The sequence below is a fragment of the Balearica regulorum genome, chromosome 17 (assembly GCF_011004875.1).
Source record: "Balearica regulorum gibbericeps isolate bBalReg1 chromosome 17, bBalReg1.pri, whole genome shotgun sequence".
Lineage (NCBI taxonomy): Eukaryota > Metazoa > Chordata > Aves > Gruiformes > Gruidae > Balearica > Balearica regulorum.
Window position 1 is genome coordinate 3415434 of NC_046200.1, and position 18803 is coordinate 3434236.

Genomic DNA, 18803 nt, shown 5'->3' on the forward strand with positions numbered 1-18803 from the left:
CCCCTCAAACACGGAAAGAAGCAGCCAGTGACAGCTGTAAGTGCGTAAATAGTGATATCATTGAAATAAGAGAGAACTTTTACCTCATGTTTTTGGGCTGGTTTGGTTTTTTTCCTGTGTACTTAAGCGGGTGTGCAGCGACGCCAGGCAGTGCCTGTCCTCCGAGGTGAAGGTGGCTGTCCCCGCCCAGCTTCTCCTGAACGTGCGGAGTAACGGGGGCATATAACAGGTTGTAAGAACCAAAAGCTTTTAACCAGAAGATTGCATTAAATAAAACCAACAATACAAACCCAGCCGAGTCTTCAGGAAAACTTTATTTACATAAGAGCACACAGGGCCAAGAGCAAAAGAGGCCTTTGCCAAAAAGAGGAAACGGCAGAAACGGCTGAAAATAAATTTTGACCACAAATCAAATTTACCCGTACAAAAGGTTGCGTGCGAGCTTTACTAATTTCTGCAGGAAGGATCTATTTTTGGAGCAAGTCGTGTACAAGAACTGAGTCCAAAAAAAAAAAAAAGGGTACGTACTTTCCACGAGCATGGCACAGTCCTGGCATCAAGAGCAGATACTTTGTGCAGTCCAGCTTCTGGATTTGCTCTGACACCATAGCTTAATTTAAAACCAGGTCATCTCTTTTTGGAAATGCTTATGCTCCTCAACAAGCTTTCGATATGCTATGAACTTCTACACATGATTTAATAAGCAATTTCTTTCCCCCCCCCCAATAATAGCTTGCAGTTTTAGTCAAAGCAACTGAAAAGATAGAAAAGCCTTGTGAATTCAATGTTGGAACTAGCAATCGCACATTTCTCACATTTCTCATGTGAGAGGTTGCTTTAAGACACCTTAAGAAATATGAGTACAGTTTGTTTTTTAAGAACTTCTATGTCACCTAAATTCTGTCAGCGAGTCAGCCCTGAAGTACCAAATTATACACATACATTTTTTAATAATCTTACACTAAAACACAAGAGCTCCTCATAAGGTCGTTGTAAGCAGCGTAAAAGCTCTGTCCGACAGATGAGCCAACCCGAACAAAACCTCTTTTTTTTTTTTCCTTTAGCTCCGTTAAGGACTTGCCAACAAGAAATCCTCCCAAACACAGATGTTTTAGGGAGTAACGTGGGCCTGACAGAGCTGAGATCTGGTGACTGTGCTGGCAGCTGCAGTTGCCACTCCTGCCTTAATTTGGGCAGATCTTGATGAATCATATTCCTAACATGGGATTTGAGATCACTTTTAATGCGTTAGCCTGTCTAAATTGTAACAACGTCGATTATTTTTAAAGGAGGAACTTTAACTCCGCGGGCCACTCTGTGGCTGAAAAGTAGCATTTGCAGAGGTTCTATTAATAAAAGACTTGCCCTCGCTGAGCCTTCTGGATTGTGCCAAAGCAGCATTAAAAGATTTAAATCTATTAATGCTCGATGTCCCATTTACTTTTGCCATGAAATAACAAGTGGTGATGACTCGCTGCAGCTCAGTAATCCCCCAAGGTTTTACACATCACGAGAAAGCGAGGTAGAGAAGTGATTCTTACCAGGAATATTAATTTGGTTTTAATGTAACAATTTGCAAAATTCTATAGTAAAATAATAATAATTAAAAAGTTAATTGCTGGGCTTTATTTGGGAATTTCAGGTTGGATATTACTACCTATGGGAAGAATCATGACAATATTCACTTTTTATGCCACACAGCACTTTGGAATTAGCTTTTGAGAAGGTTTTAAGATTACTGAGACTTGGTTCGACAGATCCAAGGTTGCACGAAAATGCAAGGATCCCCAAACCCAGCGGCCATTTCATGCTTCATAAGTTCAGGCATGTTACTTGCAGATTCAGCCTATTTTAGGTAAGAGAAAAGATTACTTTTTCTATGGCGTTACTTAATCTTGAATTTAATACCACCAAAATCATCTCTTGCTGCTTATTTGGAGGCACGTGAGTTTATTTAAATGCTTAAGAGTGTATTCTGAATGCTCTCTGTGCCACACGCTGAAGGATTGTTTGTCAGCGGAGTTCGCATGTTGGCTTCAGAGCGTTTCACAGAAATGTCAGAACCAGATGTGTGTCATTTCCTTTTTCCTACAAGTTCTCAACATGCTGGCTGCAGCCTGGCCTTATCTCATCTCCCGCCCCTCCCTGCCAAGCCACTCCACCATTTCAGCCTTTCTGCCCAAGCTGTCATACTTTATCTTCAGGAAGAGCCAGTAAATTGATCTTTATTACACAATAGGTCTAGTAATTTCTTGGGTGTTATATTCAGCTATATTTCAATGAGTATTAGTTCATTGAGGGCTAGGAAGCTCTCATTAATTATGCTATCAACAAGTAACTACAATGTTACGTTTCTTAAATGTAAATGTATTCTAGAAAAATTACTCCACGCTTGATTTGCCGCCTCCTCCTCTCACCACCCCCAGGCATGAATCAGGAGCAACTCAACTGAAATCCCCGGGGACATGCAGATGTATAATAATATTGAGCTTTGTTTTGCTCTCACTTAAAAAATGAGAACTATTATAATAATTGGAGTATTTTCCTTCAGAACACGATGCTTTAATGAAGTACTTTAGCAAATTGCTGAGAAAATAAAAACTTATGTGTGGAAATATCTTTATTGCATCACAAATCATTTGCAAGAAATCCAATCCAACAGGAGTGAATCCCCCCTGTGGTGTTCTCCACCTGCACCAAGCAAACGCTCGCATCAGTGTGGATCATTCTCCCCGTATGGCCCAGGGAATCCCCTCCCGGCCTCATTTGTGTCCAGCCGTGGAGAAGCGCCATGTCCTCGCCATGTGGCTGTCCTCACCGCGACACGCGGGGCCAGCACCACAATGCCGGTGATGGTCACGCCTTCCTCAGAGGGCTGCAGCACACCCACGAAGGGCCGCGAGGGTCCCCAAGACCTTGTGGGGTCATGGTTCGGGTGCTGGCCTCACCGAGCCACCAGCTGCGGTGCCCACAGGGCCCAGGGGCTGTGGCAGGAGCAGCATGGAGGCCGCCAGCCATGGAGGAGAAGTGACCAGCCGCTGCGCTCTGGGTGATAACAGGCTGTGCCCAACCCACACAGACGCTGGCCGTAGCTCGCCACAGCCCGCAGCCTGGCTGAACGGCTGTGGTGCGGTGGCAGCTCGGAGGAGACCCCGCGATGCAGCACCCCCGATCGCCCTGCGCCGCTTCCCCCGCCGTTCGCCCGCTTCCCTCCAGCGGCACCGCGCGGACCCTTCCCTCCCCGGAACGTCTCCCCTGCGCTCGGGCCGCCAGCCGGGCCCGCGATGGCGGCGCACAGCCCCACCTCTGATTGGCCGCGGCGCGGCCCGCGTGATGGCGACGGCGGCGGCGATTGGCTGACGGGCGAGACCTGTTTCCCGGGCGACGGGGTGGCCGGCCGGGTACCGCCATGGCGAGCGTGCACGAGAGCCTCTACTTCAACCCGATGATGACGAACGGCGTGGTGCATGCCAACGTCTTCGGCATCAAGGACTGGGTCACCCCTTACAAGATGGCGCTGCTGGTGCTCCTGAGCGAGCTGGGCCGCGCCGGCACGCAGCTCGGGCTGCTGGAGCGGCGGCGGCTCAACCGGCTGCTGCTGCCGCTGCTGCAGGTCGGGGACGGGCCTGGGCCTGGCACTGAGGGGGAGGGAGGCTGCTTGCGTTGTGGTCTGTCGCGACATGTCGCTCTCCTCCCCAGGGCCCTGACATGCCGTTGTCGCGACTGCGCAAGGCCATCGAGGAGTCCTGCCCGCACCTGGCCAGCTCCGTGCAGATCAGGTGGGCGCCGGGGCCGCGCCTCCTCCGCCGCCCTCCCTCAGGAAACCCATAAACCGGGTCCCCGCGATCGGGGCGGGGGGAGGAGAGCTGCTGGGGGTCTCACATCGGCCCCCCCGCTGCGGGCTCGTAGTGGAGGGAGGCTCGAAGCCGCAGCCAGCCGGGCTTCCCTGCTGCTGGGGACTGAGGAACCGCCTGCGTTGTTTGGTTCAATCCCTTCCCTCTTGTAGTTTCTGTGTCGGAAACGTGAAAACACCACCGCTACAACCAGTGTTCCTGTGAAAGATGCTAAAGCCGTTATCTGCGTGCTCTGTGTTATCTGGTTCTACTCTAATACCTATTAGAAAGGGCTCTGAAATGTGTAAATGTATATGGTTTTAAAAGTCACATTTGGAGTAAAAATATACTTCTACACTTCTCTTAGTTCTCATAAATAAGTTCTGAAAGGCACACAAACCGAACATTGAAGCCATCTGTTTTAAAGTTTCCATGATACAGAAGATCTGTTTTGATATTGGCTAACTCACTAAACAGCAACAGTTCTAAAAGTCTATTTTGGGTTCCTAATTGTTTTGTTAAAAGCATAACATTCTTTTCTAATTGTTCTCTTTATTAAAAGAACTGTTTAAAAAGGGAAAAAAAAAACAAAAAACCAACCCAAACTTGATTATTATTTGGCTTATTATTAAAATTTAATATGTTTTGATTTGGCTCATGAGTATAAAACCTTTTGGGCCTAATGAATTAGCCACCACTTGGTTCTGTTTGTGTTTAATCATCTGTACCTGTAATAGAAGAATATGTTATTTGATGCATATTATTAATACCCTAAAAAAAAAAGTGTTTTTCTTTCCCTGTTTAGGTTAAAACTTATGGCAGAAGGAGAATTGAAAGATATGGAGCAATTTTTTGATGACCTTTCAGATTCATTTACAGGGACAGAGCCAGAAGTTCATAAAACAAGTGTAGTAGGTAACTTATTGTTATCCATAAGCTATATCTGATGTAATGTCTATCACTGATGTAATTCATTCAGGATACAGCTTTGATTTTCTTTTGGGGGAGGTGTAAAGATTGCATAATACAATTTTCTCTTGTTCACATGTTTCATATTAACCAGTAAGTTTGTATAGTCTGCAGTTCTTGCTGTTCTTAACAATTTTTCTGTGATCGGATAGTATGTGAGATTTGCCACTAAATTAATACCAGATTTACACCCTGCAAAATTGAGTTTTATCAGTTGGTAGGCTGAGATGAGACACTTAAGTGAAATTAAATAATGTGATTTAAGCTTCTGGTTGTTATGATTTCTAGTCTCTGAAACAGCAACCTTACAGACATTTGTCCCAACAGATGTTTTCTTTTGCAGGTCTATTTCTGCGCCATATGATCTTGGCATACAACAAGCTTTCTTTTAGTCAGGTCTATAAACTTTACACTGCACTCCAGCAGTACTTTCAAAACGATGAGAAAAAGAACGGAATCGATGAGAGTGATATGGAACTGACAAACACAGAGGAACTGGAGGGGAAAATGGAGAAAGAAGAACTCGATGTACCTTTAAGGTGATATATTAATATTAGTCTTTCCCACTTCTTAAAAGAATTAGTCTTATTTCAGGTTACCTCTGTACACAACAGAGTAAACTTAAGCTTTGTCCAGCTCAGGATACTGCTCCTGTTAAACTTTCCAAACTCCACAATTGCTCAACTGGGCCCTGCACATGTCGCATCACTAACAGCCTCAGCTGCGATATGAGATGTGGTGTACTGTAATCTTGTATTTATTTTTTTTTTAAAGCCTCGTACGCACTGGCAGAGCTGGGCGGCCTCTCCATTTGCTTGGTGCCACCGTGTGGTAATGCTCATAAATGGCAATAATTCTGCTCAGCGTCTCGTAGAAGATGGCGGTACACCATTCTCACGCTCGCTTAGGGAATCGCAAACTGAAGGCCAGATGCTGCCCAGTTTCCTTCTGTCCAGCTCACTGCTGAATGACTTCTCTGGTTGTGCTAGTGTTTGATGTGCTAAAGCTGTTGGGAGAGGTCACTTCTGCTTCTGGCAAGGAAAGATTGCTCACTAAAGGAAAAGTTAAGCTTCATGGTTTTGGTTTTCCTTTTCACCCTTCTCCAAATAAAAGAACTCACATTTATTTACATCAAAAATGAGAAGCAAATATTGAGACTTTTCACGCACTACAGAGGTGCTCCGCTGTAAGAATAATCCTAAAAGTACTTTGTGTATCCCTGTATTTAAAATGTACTTTCTAAACTGTCTATATATAAACTTGTGCTTTTACATGCTCTGCTACAGCATGAGTCAGTTACCAGCTTTTGGAGCCTGGCTGTATGCTGTAGTTGCTGTCTTTCCATGGAATAAACTTCTATCTGCTCTTGCAGAACAGCTGTTTCTGGAGTGACGTATGCGGCCAAAGTGCCAGTTCATTTCACTGTGAATATCTTCAGAAGAAAGGAAAAACAGAGCACAGCCATTTGAATATGTCAACCCCAAATTCTCTATCTACTGTTTTTCTTTGGGTTTTCATGTGTATTTAGGGTAATATTCGTATTGACCACAGTCTCTGCAGGTTGAAGATTACAACTATGTGAAATCTTTTGGATTGCTAACTTTCATGTAGTAGATTTTATTCTTTGCTTAGTTTCCTTTCATGCTTTGAGCTCTAATAGCTCATAAAACTTTATAAAGCAAAAGTGTGGAGTATCTGATAAAACATATTTCCTTGTATTCTATTTCATTGCCCTTGTTTCTAACCAGAATGCTTCTTACCAGGGAGGAAGAGATATCTTGCAGTGGGCCTCTGTCACAGAAACAAGCAGAGTATTTTCTTTCTCAGCAGGTACGTTAATTCTGAATAAAGTTGAGTAAATAATCTATAACGTTAATTTCACTTTCAGTTTTTATCCACAGTGTCAAACATGATGTTTTCTTAGACCTGTTAAAGATTTGTTGATATATTGCATGTAGTTGCTCAGTATGAGCACTTGGGGCTAAAAGTGTTTTATCTAGGCATGTACACCATATGACGATATTTGATTCTGAGAAGGTCACTTCTGTTCTGACTGCTTGCCTCAGATCTGAAATGTGCAGCTTTGTTGATTATTCCAACTGGTAAATACAAAATGGAGCAGAAATACACATGGGCACAAATGTCAGTGAATGTGCTGCATGCTTATAAGAGCTTGCTAAAAATGTAAAATGCATATAATGCCTGATGTTTCATGTACATTTGAAAAGGTCAAAGTAACTTCTCAGTCCTGTTAGGATCTTTACTGGGTTGTTGAATCCAGTCACCTGATTACAGCAAGGCTCCTGCAACTCCGTGACCCCCAGTGCAACCAGTGGTGAGGCTGAGCGTGCTGTTATCCCGTTCCCCTCTCTGGCTGATGAGGATGGAGGTCCATTAGTGTGAAATACATACAAGTGTACACTCTCGTGTGTGTGCACTCTCTCGATTCCACCAGTAACTAGGCTTATACACTGAGTTTATCAAGTATCTGGCCCCTAGATTGTCTTGTCTCCAGCAGAAAGACGCAACACACGTACAAATGCATCTCTCAGTTGACCCAAAGTCTCTCCATCGGTTGGCTTGGGACCTCCTGGTTGGCCTGGACTTCCTCCAGTTGTCTTGTTCAGAGAAACATACCTGCCCCAGATATCTTACGGCTGTTGCAATACTTGGCTCTCAAGTTTATCCTGGTTTTTGCCTAGTCCAGCTTGATGTTGACCAGCGGTCACCCACTGACACGCGTGCTCTCACTTGCTCGGCTTGCTGGCACTGCCGCATGCAGACCCCTGTGTTCTAGCTCCAGTTGCTGGCGTGTCAGCCTCCCTACACATGTGGAATGGGGAACCCCTCATCCAAGAATAGTTAGAAATAGGGTTGAATGATAAGACAAGACAGACTGCAGTGCTCTGGCACAAAGTGTGGATTTTAACTGCAGTGACATGCTCTTACACTGTGTTTTTACCTGGTGTGGTTTATGTAGAGTATCTGTAACTGGTGTGTATAGTTTTTTTCCCCCTCTTTAATTAGAGTATTATGGAGGAATTGGGATGTTAAGGAGGGTTCTGAAATTTGAAGTCTTTTTATTATTCACTGTTCAGTAATGCTTATTCTAGGAACTAGATTATTGTAATTTTTTATTAATTGATCTACTTGCTGAAGCAAACTATGAATTTACTTGTATTTAGTTTCCTGATTTTGTTTTTTTTTTTTTGGTAAGGAGATACAAGTAATTCCAGTGAGCGATCTGTTCTTCAATTCCAGTGAGCGTATTAGTTCTTCAAAGAGAAACTTAAACTGAATTCTTTAAGTACCTTTAAACAGTCATTTGAATAAGCTTTTATTTTACTTGGTGTCTCTGATGTCTGGAAAGTGAATGCTATAATGTAGTACAGAATAAAACTGCCACTGACATTTCAGCATTGTAGTAGACAGAGCTGGTACAAAAATCTTCTTTTGTGCTGTCTCCAAGCAGATAACAAACTGACAAGTATGCATCAAAATACATTTGTAACCCTCCAGATTGAGTTACTTACCTTACTTTTAGTTTCCCATTTTTATTCCAGGCTTCCTTATTAAAGAATGATGAAACAAAGGCTCTTACTCCAGCATCTTTACAAAAGGAATTGAACAACTTGTTAAAATTTAATCCAGACTTTGCTGAAGCAGTAAGTATCTTTTTCTTCATCCAAAATGGTTGTAAAGGGATTTTTATCTCTAGGATGGGATTATTTGGGAGTAATTTATTCTATATTGAAATATAAGCAGATGATAAAAATGCGAGCAAGTTGCATGTAAATGTTTAGTAATTCAGACTGAAACTCCTGAAGGTACAGAAACCTTAATTAAGCTAAGTACTTCACCACATGTCTAGCTTTATGCGCAGATATAATCCTCTTAATTTTGGTGGGTCTATGTGAGTGCATTCTTCTTGAACTAAATCTAAAACTTACTTATTTTTAACATGTTTTCCTAAGAAATTTCAGGCCTTATACTCACATAGTATAAAAATCAGGATTAAGTGCAATATCTGTTGATTTTGCTTACTGATGTTCTCTTTACTTCTGGTGCTTAATAGCAATTTATACCGAAAGCAATCGACAACTCGGTTGGTTCCAGACCTGTGCTGTGAGCGTTTGCCTTGTTCCTCGACAACTTATTGTCGAGCAAGTTCCATGAGTTCCCAGTCAACTCTTTCCTGCCTCACTTTCTAGCTCTTCCTCCCAATAGCCCTGGGCTAAGGCAGGCAGGATTTTCCTTGCTCCCGTTTGGAGACGTTTCCTTGAGAGGGCTGTCGTAGCAGGGGCTGGACTTCACAACTCCAGAAGTCCTTTCCAGTATTCTGTTTGTCCGACATAAAGTGTTGTCTTGCCCAGGTCTCAATGCCAAGAAGAAAATATGTAGTTTTAGCATCTCCTTTCTATCCACATGGCATTTGGAAGCAGTGCTCATGCTTCTGGGTATCTTCCTGAGTGCAGACACAGTGGGAGTCATGCCTCCATTCCCACTCTCATGTAAATACAGGGATTCTACCTATGCAGAGGTCTCAGACTGGGTGGGATAATTCTGACAGCCAGATCTGGGCCTGTGTGACACCATTTGGAAGATCCTGTTAGGGAAAACAATTTTATCCAAGATTTACTGAAGTTCTGCACTTTCCTGGCCATGCAGTATTTCACTTGTTAGGCAACCTTTCGCAGTAAGAAGATACGTAGTAATTATAAATAAAAACCTTATTTTAATAGTTCTGTGTAGTTAAAGCTGGTTTTGCTTCAATTTTTAGCATTATTTAAGCTACTTAAACAGTCTCAGAGTGCAAGATGTCTTCAGTTCAACGCACAGCCTCCTTCATTATTTTGACCGTTTAATTCTCACTGGAGCAGAAAGCAAAAGCAATGGGGATGAAGGTTACGGTCGGAGCCTGAGATACGCTGCTCTGAATCTAGCTGCACTTCACTGTCGGTTTGGCCATTAGTAAGTTAATATATTGTACCACACAACTAAAATACATCTTGTTGCATCTCGTAAGTGCTGATAGATAGACCTTCTGTTCATTCTGAAAATCCGTTCAGGAGAAGGGACTTTCTCTAATTTGATAACAGCTGTGGTTGGGTTGGGTTTTCCTTGGGATCTTGATTTGTTTTAGTTTGTTTTTATTTTGGCATTTATTTGGTTTCCATAATAACTGAGCCATCTACAGTGGGGTAAGAGTTGACATTTGTCTGTGTCCGGTTACAACTGTTTCCTAGGTATTTAATTTCTCAATTGCTACATTTCCATGACCTCAGAAAGGTCAGTGGACATGAATGCCTATTTTCGGCTATATTCCTAAGAAAGTGTGGTTGATTTTTTTGTTAACGTTGAAATCTACATAAAGCTGATGATCTGGAAAAAGAATGATTAAAAAAAAAAAAGCCATCTGAGCTTTTTTAATTTTAAAATGCCATAGGGGTGGGTGTTATTGATAAAGCTGGCTTCCCATCTCCATATATGGTTTGCATTTATTGACTGCTATCTGGGTGCATCATGTAAAAGAACTGGAGATGGGAAACACATCTGCAAAATTGAGAGCAACAACTTTTTCTAAATAGGCAGGTACTTAACGTTGTCCCTGTTCAAACAATAACTTGGCACATTGACGTGTACAGGATTTGAAAGCCCACTTAAGGGTTGCAGTTGCATTTCTGTAGTGGCTTGTAGATGCCATCTTGCTTCTTATCCTCAAGACTAGAATATATTGCTGAAGTACTAGGAGGAAAACACAAGCTTTCTCAGCAGACTATTAAATCAGAGTTACCTTCTGAGTGCAATATGCATAATTTAGATCAATATTTCTTTGTGTTGTAATGCTGTATTTTAAGCCCTGTGGGAATACTAATATGTTTTCTTTTTGTTTGCTGATAGCCAACAGGCTGAACTTGCACTTCAGGAAGCCATCCGAATTGCACAGGAGTCTAACGACCATGTTTGCTTGCAGCACTGCCTGGTAAGATAGCCATGGTGAAATGGAGGTTAAGTCACCTTTGTCTCTGTCATCCGAGCCTTTGCTCGGTGAACTGCTGCAGAACTACTCTTACAGTAGTATCTCATCACAGGCATCAGTCATTTAAATGTGACCGTCCAGCAGTGGGGTGACGTTGTGTCTGGCAGATGGGTCACCCAGAGCACCAAACTGTCAGGGGGTCGTGAGGTGGTTTTGTTCCTACTCAGGATTACTTTTTTAAACAGGAGTTGTGATCCTGGAGTACTAAGATCTCAGTACGAAGCTTGAAGTTTAGTCTTTTAAAGAGACTAAAGTAGTTCATAAACTTCCTCCTTACTGTCTGTTGGATTCTCAAAGAGTAATCAGCTTTCTTTTGAAAAAAGAAACAAAAAGGAGGAGGGAAAGACTTAGATTTGCCTGTATTTTGTTCTGTAATTAACATTATGGTTATAATGAATTGGCATCAACGGTATCAAAGATACCACCGAGATACCGCTTTCCACAGTTAACTCTGTAATGGCGATTCTGTGCATTATTCTGAACTTCCAGTGTTGACTGCTGTCAATCCAGCATCCCAGCCTAGCTGCACTTTTGATACATTTTGATGTGCAACATTTAATAGAAGTTTCCTTAGTATCATATTAATTCTGAAGAGTGATTTGTATTTCCAGTGAGTTTTGATGCATTCTGTGCAAAAAGTAAGAGAAGTTAAAAGTGCTGCAGCCATTAGTGATTTGCAATGAGATTTTAACTTTGTCTCCTTGCTAGAGCTGGTTGTACATCTTGGAGCAGAAGATATTCGATAGCTGTGTTCTACTGGAGCACTCTGTGAACAAGTCTTTACATTTTGGTTTGCCAGTAAGTCCGTTTAATTTATTCTTAACTATTCTAGGACAAACACATGTGGCGAGGGGAGCGTTCAAAATATGTAACTGAATTTAAACAAATCTATTTTAACAGTCCAAAATCTAGCTGTTTCTATGATTTTTACTCTTCATATTATCAAACCAGAGTTCAGTTGCTTTAATCCCAGTGCATTATTGCAAGGCTCGCTGGTTTTCCTTCCAACTTGTTTGTTTTTTCAGGCAGAAGAACTCTCCATGGCTACTAGCCTGGCCCCATGCACCATTTCGGCCTTGGGCTTGTAGCACAATCTGCTGGTGCTTGAGGGAGGTTCTTATGCCTCCACCTTCCCTGAAACTCAGTGCTGATGCCTCTGGCAGGGCTTTGAACACATATTTACTTGTATGGCTCTGGCCCAGCTGTGAGATCTTGCAAGGCAGCCCTCCCCTAGGTAGTATTGTGCCCTGAATCTGTTAGCTGTTGATGTTTAGTTCTGTCTTCCTCAAGATCTGCAATCTCTTTGTTAAGAGAATTTTTCTAAAAGGAACTAAACTGCTGATGTTGGGAGCTGAGAGCAGACATGGCTGCTTGGTGGGGAAGGGGAGGGAAGGCTCTGTGTTTTCACAGCTGTTTCATCATTGGAGAAATCCAGGTATAAGTCCTGTCATCCTCTTTAAGACTTCTGTGTGGGGGAGTGGAAATTACCTTTCACGTCTAACAAAATGGCATTCACATATGTGTGGGTGTGCATAAGTGGGTATTTAAAGAAATGCCTGGAGCAGTGTTCCTTTGTCTGTGCTGAATAACATCACCTCTTTTTCTTTGGGATTTTTTTCTTAGTTTAGAACTCTTGCTCCGGTGCAATTTGTAAGCTTAGTGTACTCTATTGTCTTTCAGTGCTGTTGGTATAGTTCTTTTTTTCTTCTTCCCAGTACCTTGCTTCCCTGGGAATACAGTCCTTGGTTCAGCAAAGAGCTTTTGCAGGAAAGGCTGCCAACAAACTAATGGATGCCTTAAAAGATTCTGATCTGTTGCACTGGAAACACAGCTTGTCAGAGCTTATTGATATTAGTATAGCACAGAAGACTGCCATTTGGAGATTATATGGCCGCAGGTATTTTGTTTCTTTTGAACTCTTGGGTTAGCTCACTGTACTTGTTAGCACATAATGCATTTTGAGTTATTTATATAGGTGTAACAAGTGACTGTGTCTCTCCAGTGCACTAAAATAAAGCAATCAGGCTGATTCAGTACAGGCCGAGTGCAATTATTTCCATTCTCTCGTGTTCTTTTATAACCCATAGTGGAGAAGAGATTGAGTTTCCATTTAGTAGTGGCAAATAGATGATGAGTTGTTCCCATGCCCCCATTTTCAGCATCTCTGTGCTTAGACTGTGTGTAGCTTTCAGTATGTAGTACTCAATGTGTCTGCACAGCCCAGAGTTCCTGGACAGCAGTTGTTTTACAAGTTTTCATTCTCCCTCAGGCCCCTGCTTACCAGAAAATGTAGACTGTTGTCATAACAAGACCATAGATTAAAAATGGTTGTTGTTTGTTGCTTGAAAGCTAAAAGATGTTTCTCTTGCACAAGCACCATGGCACTTCAACAAGCCCAAACATTGCTGAGCATGAACAGTCTGGAGGCTGTGAATGTGGGCGTTCAGCAGAATAACACCGAGTCCTTTGCTGTAGTATTGTGTCACCTGGCTGAGCTACACGCAGAGCAGGTGAGTTTTATGGCTAGTTGCACAAAATCTCATTTGGGTGAGAGGACATGTGGGTGTTATTGACAGACAGTGCGAGACATGACTTGTGCTTCGTTCTGCCTTCAGTGCCCGCACTGGGGGCAAAGAAAATACAGGGGGTTTGCTTGGCAAGTTCTTTCTGTGAAGGTTGTGTTGAAATCATGGGGAGTGGTTCTTGCCCCAGTGTACGTTAATCGGAGTGCTGTTTCTGTGTTACAGGGATACTTTGCAGCTGCTTCTGAAATACTGAAGCACCTAAAGGAAAGGTTCCCTCCCAACAGTCAGCATGCACAGGTAGACTATTTATAATTTAACCTGTAAATTACGTCACTATTATACAATAGGTTCTGAGTTCTGTCATGTCTGAATTCTTTCCTCTGTGTGCCTTGGGCTATATGTTTGCTAATTTCACTTGGCTCATGACTTCACAGGAATCTGTGTGGCATAAACTTTTCTACAAAAGCATGAAAAAGATGCCTCTGTTGTTTTAAGACTGGTGAGACATTTATCTCGCCATAGCCTCCTGGGAAAAAGCTGTTTAAATAGAAACGTCATTGACAGAGGAATATACGTCTCCTTCATGAGCACCTAGAGTAATTAAATGCTCTGCATTGATTTGGAGCTTCAAAGTTCTGTTTAATTAGTGGTACTTTTTTTGATATATTACAGTCCAGAAATAATTGAGAGAATAGGCTTTTTTTTGTGTGACTGGGAAACACATTAACACGTGAGTCTATAAGATAGTATTTATATTGAGGTGTTCAAGATTCCATTAAATATAGTTTGGTCCTTCTCTTTTCACTACAGAACAAGTCTACTGTTTCAAAGCATTAGTAATGATTTAAAAGAACTTTTTTACTTAAAATGCAGTCAAATAGGTGAGTTTTGGTATTGAAACGTTAATCCAGACCTGAGCACTTCCACTGAGGGCAGTAATTTAGTAAATCCAGTAATTGGACAGTAGAGTTAGTTGTGTCTAGACATAAATATCCACAGGGGAAAATAAAAAGTAAGTTCTAACCTGGGATTAGAAAATGAGCAGGTACAACTTCTAAAACTTGTTCCTGGATGTTCTTTGTTTAGCTTTGGATGCTGTTTGATCAGAAAATACAGTTTGAGAGCGCCATGAATGATGGCAGATATCATATAGCAGATTCTCTTGTAGCAGGAATTACAGCACTTAATAGCATTGAAGGCGTGTACAGGTAAGAAATGACTGTGCATACACTTGCAGGTGTGTCCCATGGAGATAATGGGAAAATTTAGCAGAATGATTGCTGGCAGTCACGCGTGCTTACATGTTCTTCCCTTTCCAGAACTAATTACGGTCGTGTTGTCTAACCTGTAGTGCTTATTCCATTAGAGTGTGTCCTGCAATAATAATTTCTAGTTGTTTCTCTGCATATTTTAAGAACTGGAATAGCACTGCTGAAGTTGGTGTTATTCTAGAGCTGTAGATCTGTTGTGAGAACACAAAATCTGCCATGGTAACTGTTCTCAAACCTAAGCACAAAGCAGAGTTTTATGTCAGATAGGTAGGGATCTCAGGTCTAATCTGAGCTTGAGTGTCTTCATCTGTGTCCTGGTTTCTACATCTACACAGTGGAACAATGCGATTTTTCTCTCACCTTAATGGGTTCTTGCTCCTAAATGAGAATGACATGTTAGAAATAGGTAGGATTGAAACTTGCTATTTGGTGACTATGAAAACCAACTTACTGTTAAAAGCAATTTCTTATTGATTTTCAATGAGGCAAAACACCTAAAAACGTAGCCAATGCCGGGAAGCTGGAAGATCAGTATTCAAGCTGTGGGACCTGATGCTCATCCTTCTGGAATCGGACTGTTTGTGATTTCCCTGATCTTTAAATATTCTGCTCAGTGTCTGGGTTCAGTGCAGTTGTACACATCCCCTGCTGCTGCGTAGTTGTTTCTTATTACCCTGTTCTCGCTCTTTCCCCGTTGCTCCGTATCCTTGTTAGCTGAAGCCAATTTTAGCTGCTTTACCTCAACCTGTTTTTCTTACAAATAATTACTTGTGCTTTCTAGCTTGCATGCCCTCCCACTTCTGCTGCCTGTTTGGCCTTTGTTTTTGGCAATCCCTGTTTTCTATCTAAAGCTGTTTTATGAGTTTGATCCTTTCTGCCTGTGAGTTGTCCAGCTGGAATCAGAGATATCTGTTTTTCCCCCTGCCAGTGTGTACAGCATGCGTATGCTTTGTCAGAATGCCATTCTGCAGTTACAAGAAACTGAGGTCACAAAATAGAGACTCTTTTACTGTGTTCTGAAGAGTAGAATTATATCTAAAGTATAAAAAGACAATCAGTGATGTTTTCTTTCCACCACGGCAGAAAAGCCATTGTATTGAAAGCCCAAAATCAAATGTCAGAGGCACACAAACTTTTGCAGAAATTGTTGATCCACTGCCAGAAAATCAAGAACACCGAGATGGTGATTAGGTAAGAATGTTTCATTTTCAGAGTATTAAAGCCACTTCACAGTGATTAGAATCAGCCGTTTCAATTTGTCTGTGTTCAGACTTCAGTAGTCTTCAGATTACCTGCTATGATTTGGAGATTACAAAATAATTCCATTTATTAATCGTGGTATGGAGGAATCCTCAAAATATCGTAGAATTGAAACCTAGTCATCTGTAACATGTAAACTAAAAGGTAGTAGACTTATTTCAAAGTTCCATGAAGACTTACGGATGAAGGAGATGCTGCATCCAAAATAAATAGGAAATAGAAATGTACGTGTATAATTGTACCTTTGTGCTAACCTTCAGAGTGTTTACAGTGTTATTTAATCTTTTGTACGTCGGGGCATCTCCTTTTAAGGGTGTAATTGAAGTTTATTGTACATGCAGTAACGCAATTCATAATAAAATCAATACCATTATGGATGGAATCATTGTTTGGGAAACAAGCGGACGTTTTTCATCAAGAGAAAATGTTTGTAATTCATTTCCCCTGTTTTGGTTAGCGTACTGCTGTCGGTGGCAGAGCTCTACTGGAGATCTTCATGTCATACCATAGCGTTGCCTGTCCTGCTGCAGGCTCTTGCCCTCTCTCGAGAATATAGTCTACAGTACTTGGCTTCCGAAACTGTGCTGAACTTGGCTTTCTCCCAGGTATGTCTGATTTGTGTTTTCACAGGGCTGTAGGGCAACGTTTATTCTGGGGATCTGGATACTGTTTTACCCTTGGGAGATTTAAGAACACAACCTTGTTGGAATTAAACTATTGATCCTGAAGAAGTACATTCTAAATGTAAAATCTTTTGAGGAAGTTAATAAAAGCTGAGTTTCATGTGTATCGCTAAGATGTGTAGTTATTGTATATAATTAAGCAGGCAAGCATAAATTAGCCCTGCTATCATTTCTTCCATTGTTATTTTTTCTGCTTGTGTTTTGGCTTTCTAGTAGCACAGTTTGGCATGTGTTTGAATTAAAAATGATGCTTGTGATGCAATTCAGTTATATTGTTTTTTCCAAGCTGGCAGAGATGTGGTTGTCAGCACTGACTGCAGCGGAGAAGCCATGCCTAATCATTTCAGATAGTAGCTCATTTCTACTAATAAGTTTTGATTTAAAAGAAGATTATGTGGAAAAAATTTACATCCTTGTCTGTAGTGCATTGCGTTATTAGAAACAGATGTGGCTTATGTTGGTCTTCTCTGAAGAAGCTGCTCTTACCAGTGGATTCCAGTATTAGACCAGCAAGTCTCTCTCTTTCAGCTGATCCTTGGCATTCCTGAACAAGCCCTGAATATTCTGCACATGGCAATAGAACCTGTCTTGGCCCACGGAGCTGTCCTGGACAAAGGCTGTGCCATGTTCTTGGTGGCCAAATGTCAGGTGGCTTCTGCAGCTTCCTACGCCCCGCAGAAGAAGATTGAAGGTAGTGTGAAGAGTAATTCTCCTCACTGAAACTGCGCTCAGAAGTTGAGAAGTGCAAACCAGCATGTATGCTGATGTCCTGCTACATCATCACTGTTAAAAAAGTTTAAATAATACAGCAGAGTGTTACCTAGTTATTGGATAGCAAAATTAATTTGGGATTATTCAACAGATGCAGTGTTTATAATGGACTCTTGTTTATCTGCATACTTGCACACCTGTATTTTGCAGCAAAGGCTGAATAACAGAAACTGTCTGAAAGACCATGTTGCTAAGACACAAATTGTTTTGAAAAGCTGAGGAACTTCGAATTGAGCTCCTTAGAATTGAGCTGTATTGCTTGGAGTTGTTAGTTGTTACTGTGATATTATCTTAAAAGTGATTGTCCCTCTTTTTTCCACAGCTTTGGAATCCGCTCTCTTGAACCTAAATGAAGCCAAGGCTTACTTTGCCAAAGTGGACTGCAAAGAGCAGCTCAGGGATGTTCTCTACTTCCAAGCCCGGCTGTTCCACACCCTAGGCAAGACCCAGGAAAGGAACAAATGTGCCATGTTGTTCCGTCAGTTGCACCAGGAACTGCCGGCACATGGTGTCCCCTTAATCAATGCCTTCAAGTGATGCGTTTAAAGATGAGATTTGTTTGTTTTCCTGTTTGGGTTTTTTTATATATATATAAAAATGTCTTTTTATTATATTCAGTCATCCGTGTTTCAAAATAACTGCCAATAAATCATGATCTTCTAGTGAACAAACTTGTTTTGTTTGTAATGACTTCAGGGAAAACACAGGTTTCCACCCATTTCACTTTTATTGTGTACTTGGAATTAAGAATAAGAATTGAATGGAGAAAAAAAAAAAGCAAAGACTCTCTTGACTGCATTATAAACACACTGAGGGGAGTAGCACAGTCACGATAAAATAATATCTGTTCTTAGTAGTGACATTTTCAGAATCGATGCTGGCTTTATGAACACTGGGGTACAAAAAATAGTGGAAAATGTAGGCGAAGCTCCTTTGTGCTCATTTTAAGTGGTATAGAATGGGGAGTCTCATTTAAAACATGTCCTTGTGTTTAACCTGTCTACAGTCTCTGTTTATTCTGTAGAAACAGATGGTGCTGGCAGAAGGGGAAAAAAACGGGATTCAGTTGGAAAGGTCTAACAGTGCAAAGTCCTGGCATCGTCATTACATGTGTCCTTGTGCAGAGAGCGGCTGAGAAAAGTAAAGAGTGCTCAACCAAAGCCCCGGCTCAGCTGAAATGTTTTATTGTACGTGTTCTCCCACGGGCACTGCATATAACTTACCTGCTCTGGTTTTTTGGGTGAATAAAGGAAGATCACAACTAACTCAGTATCTGATACACTGCTGTTGGCTTCTAGCAATTAGATCCTCATTTTGGAAGAAAATTTTGGCTGTAGTGTGGGATTTCAAGGCAGATGGGGTTGCACTTTGTGAGTGTAAACCTTTCGTGGGTGAACCTTGGGGATGGGGGTGCCAGTCCTTTCACCTTGGGATTATGTAAAAACTGAACA

The 18803-nt window shown here is 41.7% G+C and overlaps 1 protein-coding gene across 2 annotated transcripts; it reads left to right on the forward strand.

Annotated features, from left to right (window-relative positions):
* Window positions 1-3308: 3308 nt before the first annotated feature.
* On the forward strand, window positions 3309-18023 carry ANAPC5 (anaphase promoting complex subunit 5). Of its 2 annotated transcripts, none has more exons than XM_075769423.1 (17): window positions 3309-3613; window positions 3700-3779; window positions 4639-4748; window positions 5146-5341; window positions 6566-6632; window positions 8366-8467; window positions 9583-9773; window positions 10704-10785; window positions 11551-11640; window positions 12558-12739; window positions 13217-13352; window positions 13590-13664; window positions 14454-14575; window positions 15722-15829; window positions 16356-16503; window positions 17110-17272; window positions 17675-18023. In XM_075769423.1, exons 1-17 carry the CDS (start codon window positions 3410-3412, stop codon window positions 17887-17889), a joined length of 2271 nt encoding a protein of 756 aa, XP_075625538.1. In that variant the 5' UTR covers window positions 3309-3409; the 3' UTR covers window positions 17890-18023. The 2 variants fall into 2 exon arrangements, with proteins under 2 accessions (XP_075625538.1, XP_075625537.1); XM_075769422.1 differs by having other exon boundaries at window positions 3370-3613; window positions 6551-6632.
* The last annotated feature ends 780 nt before the right edge of the window (window positions 18024-18803 follow it).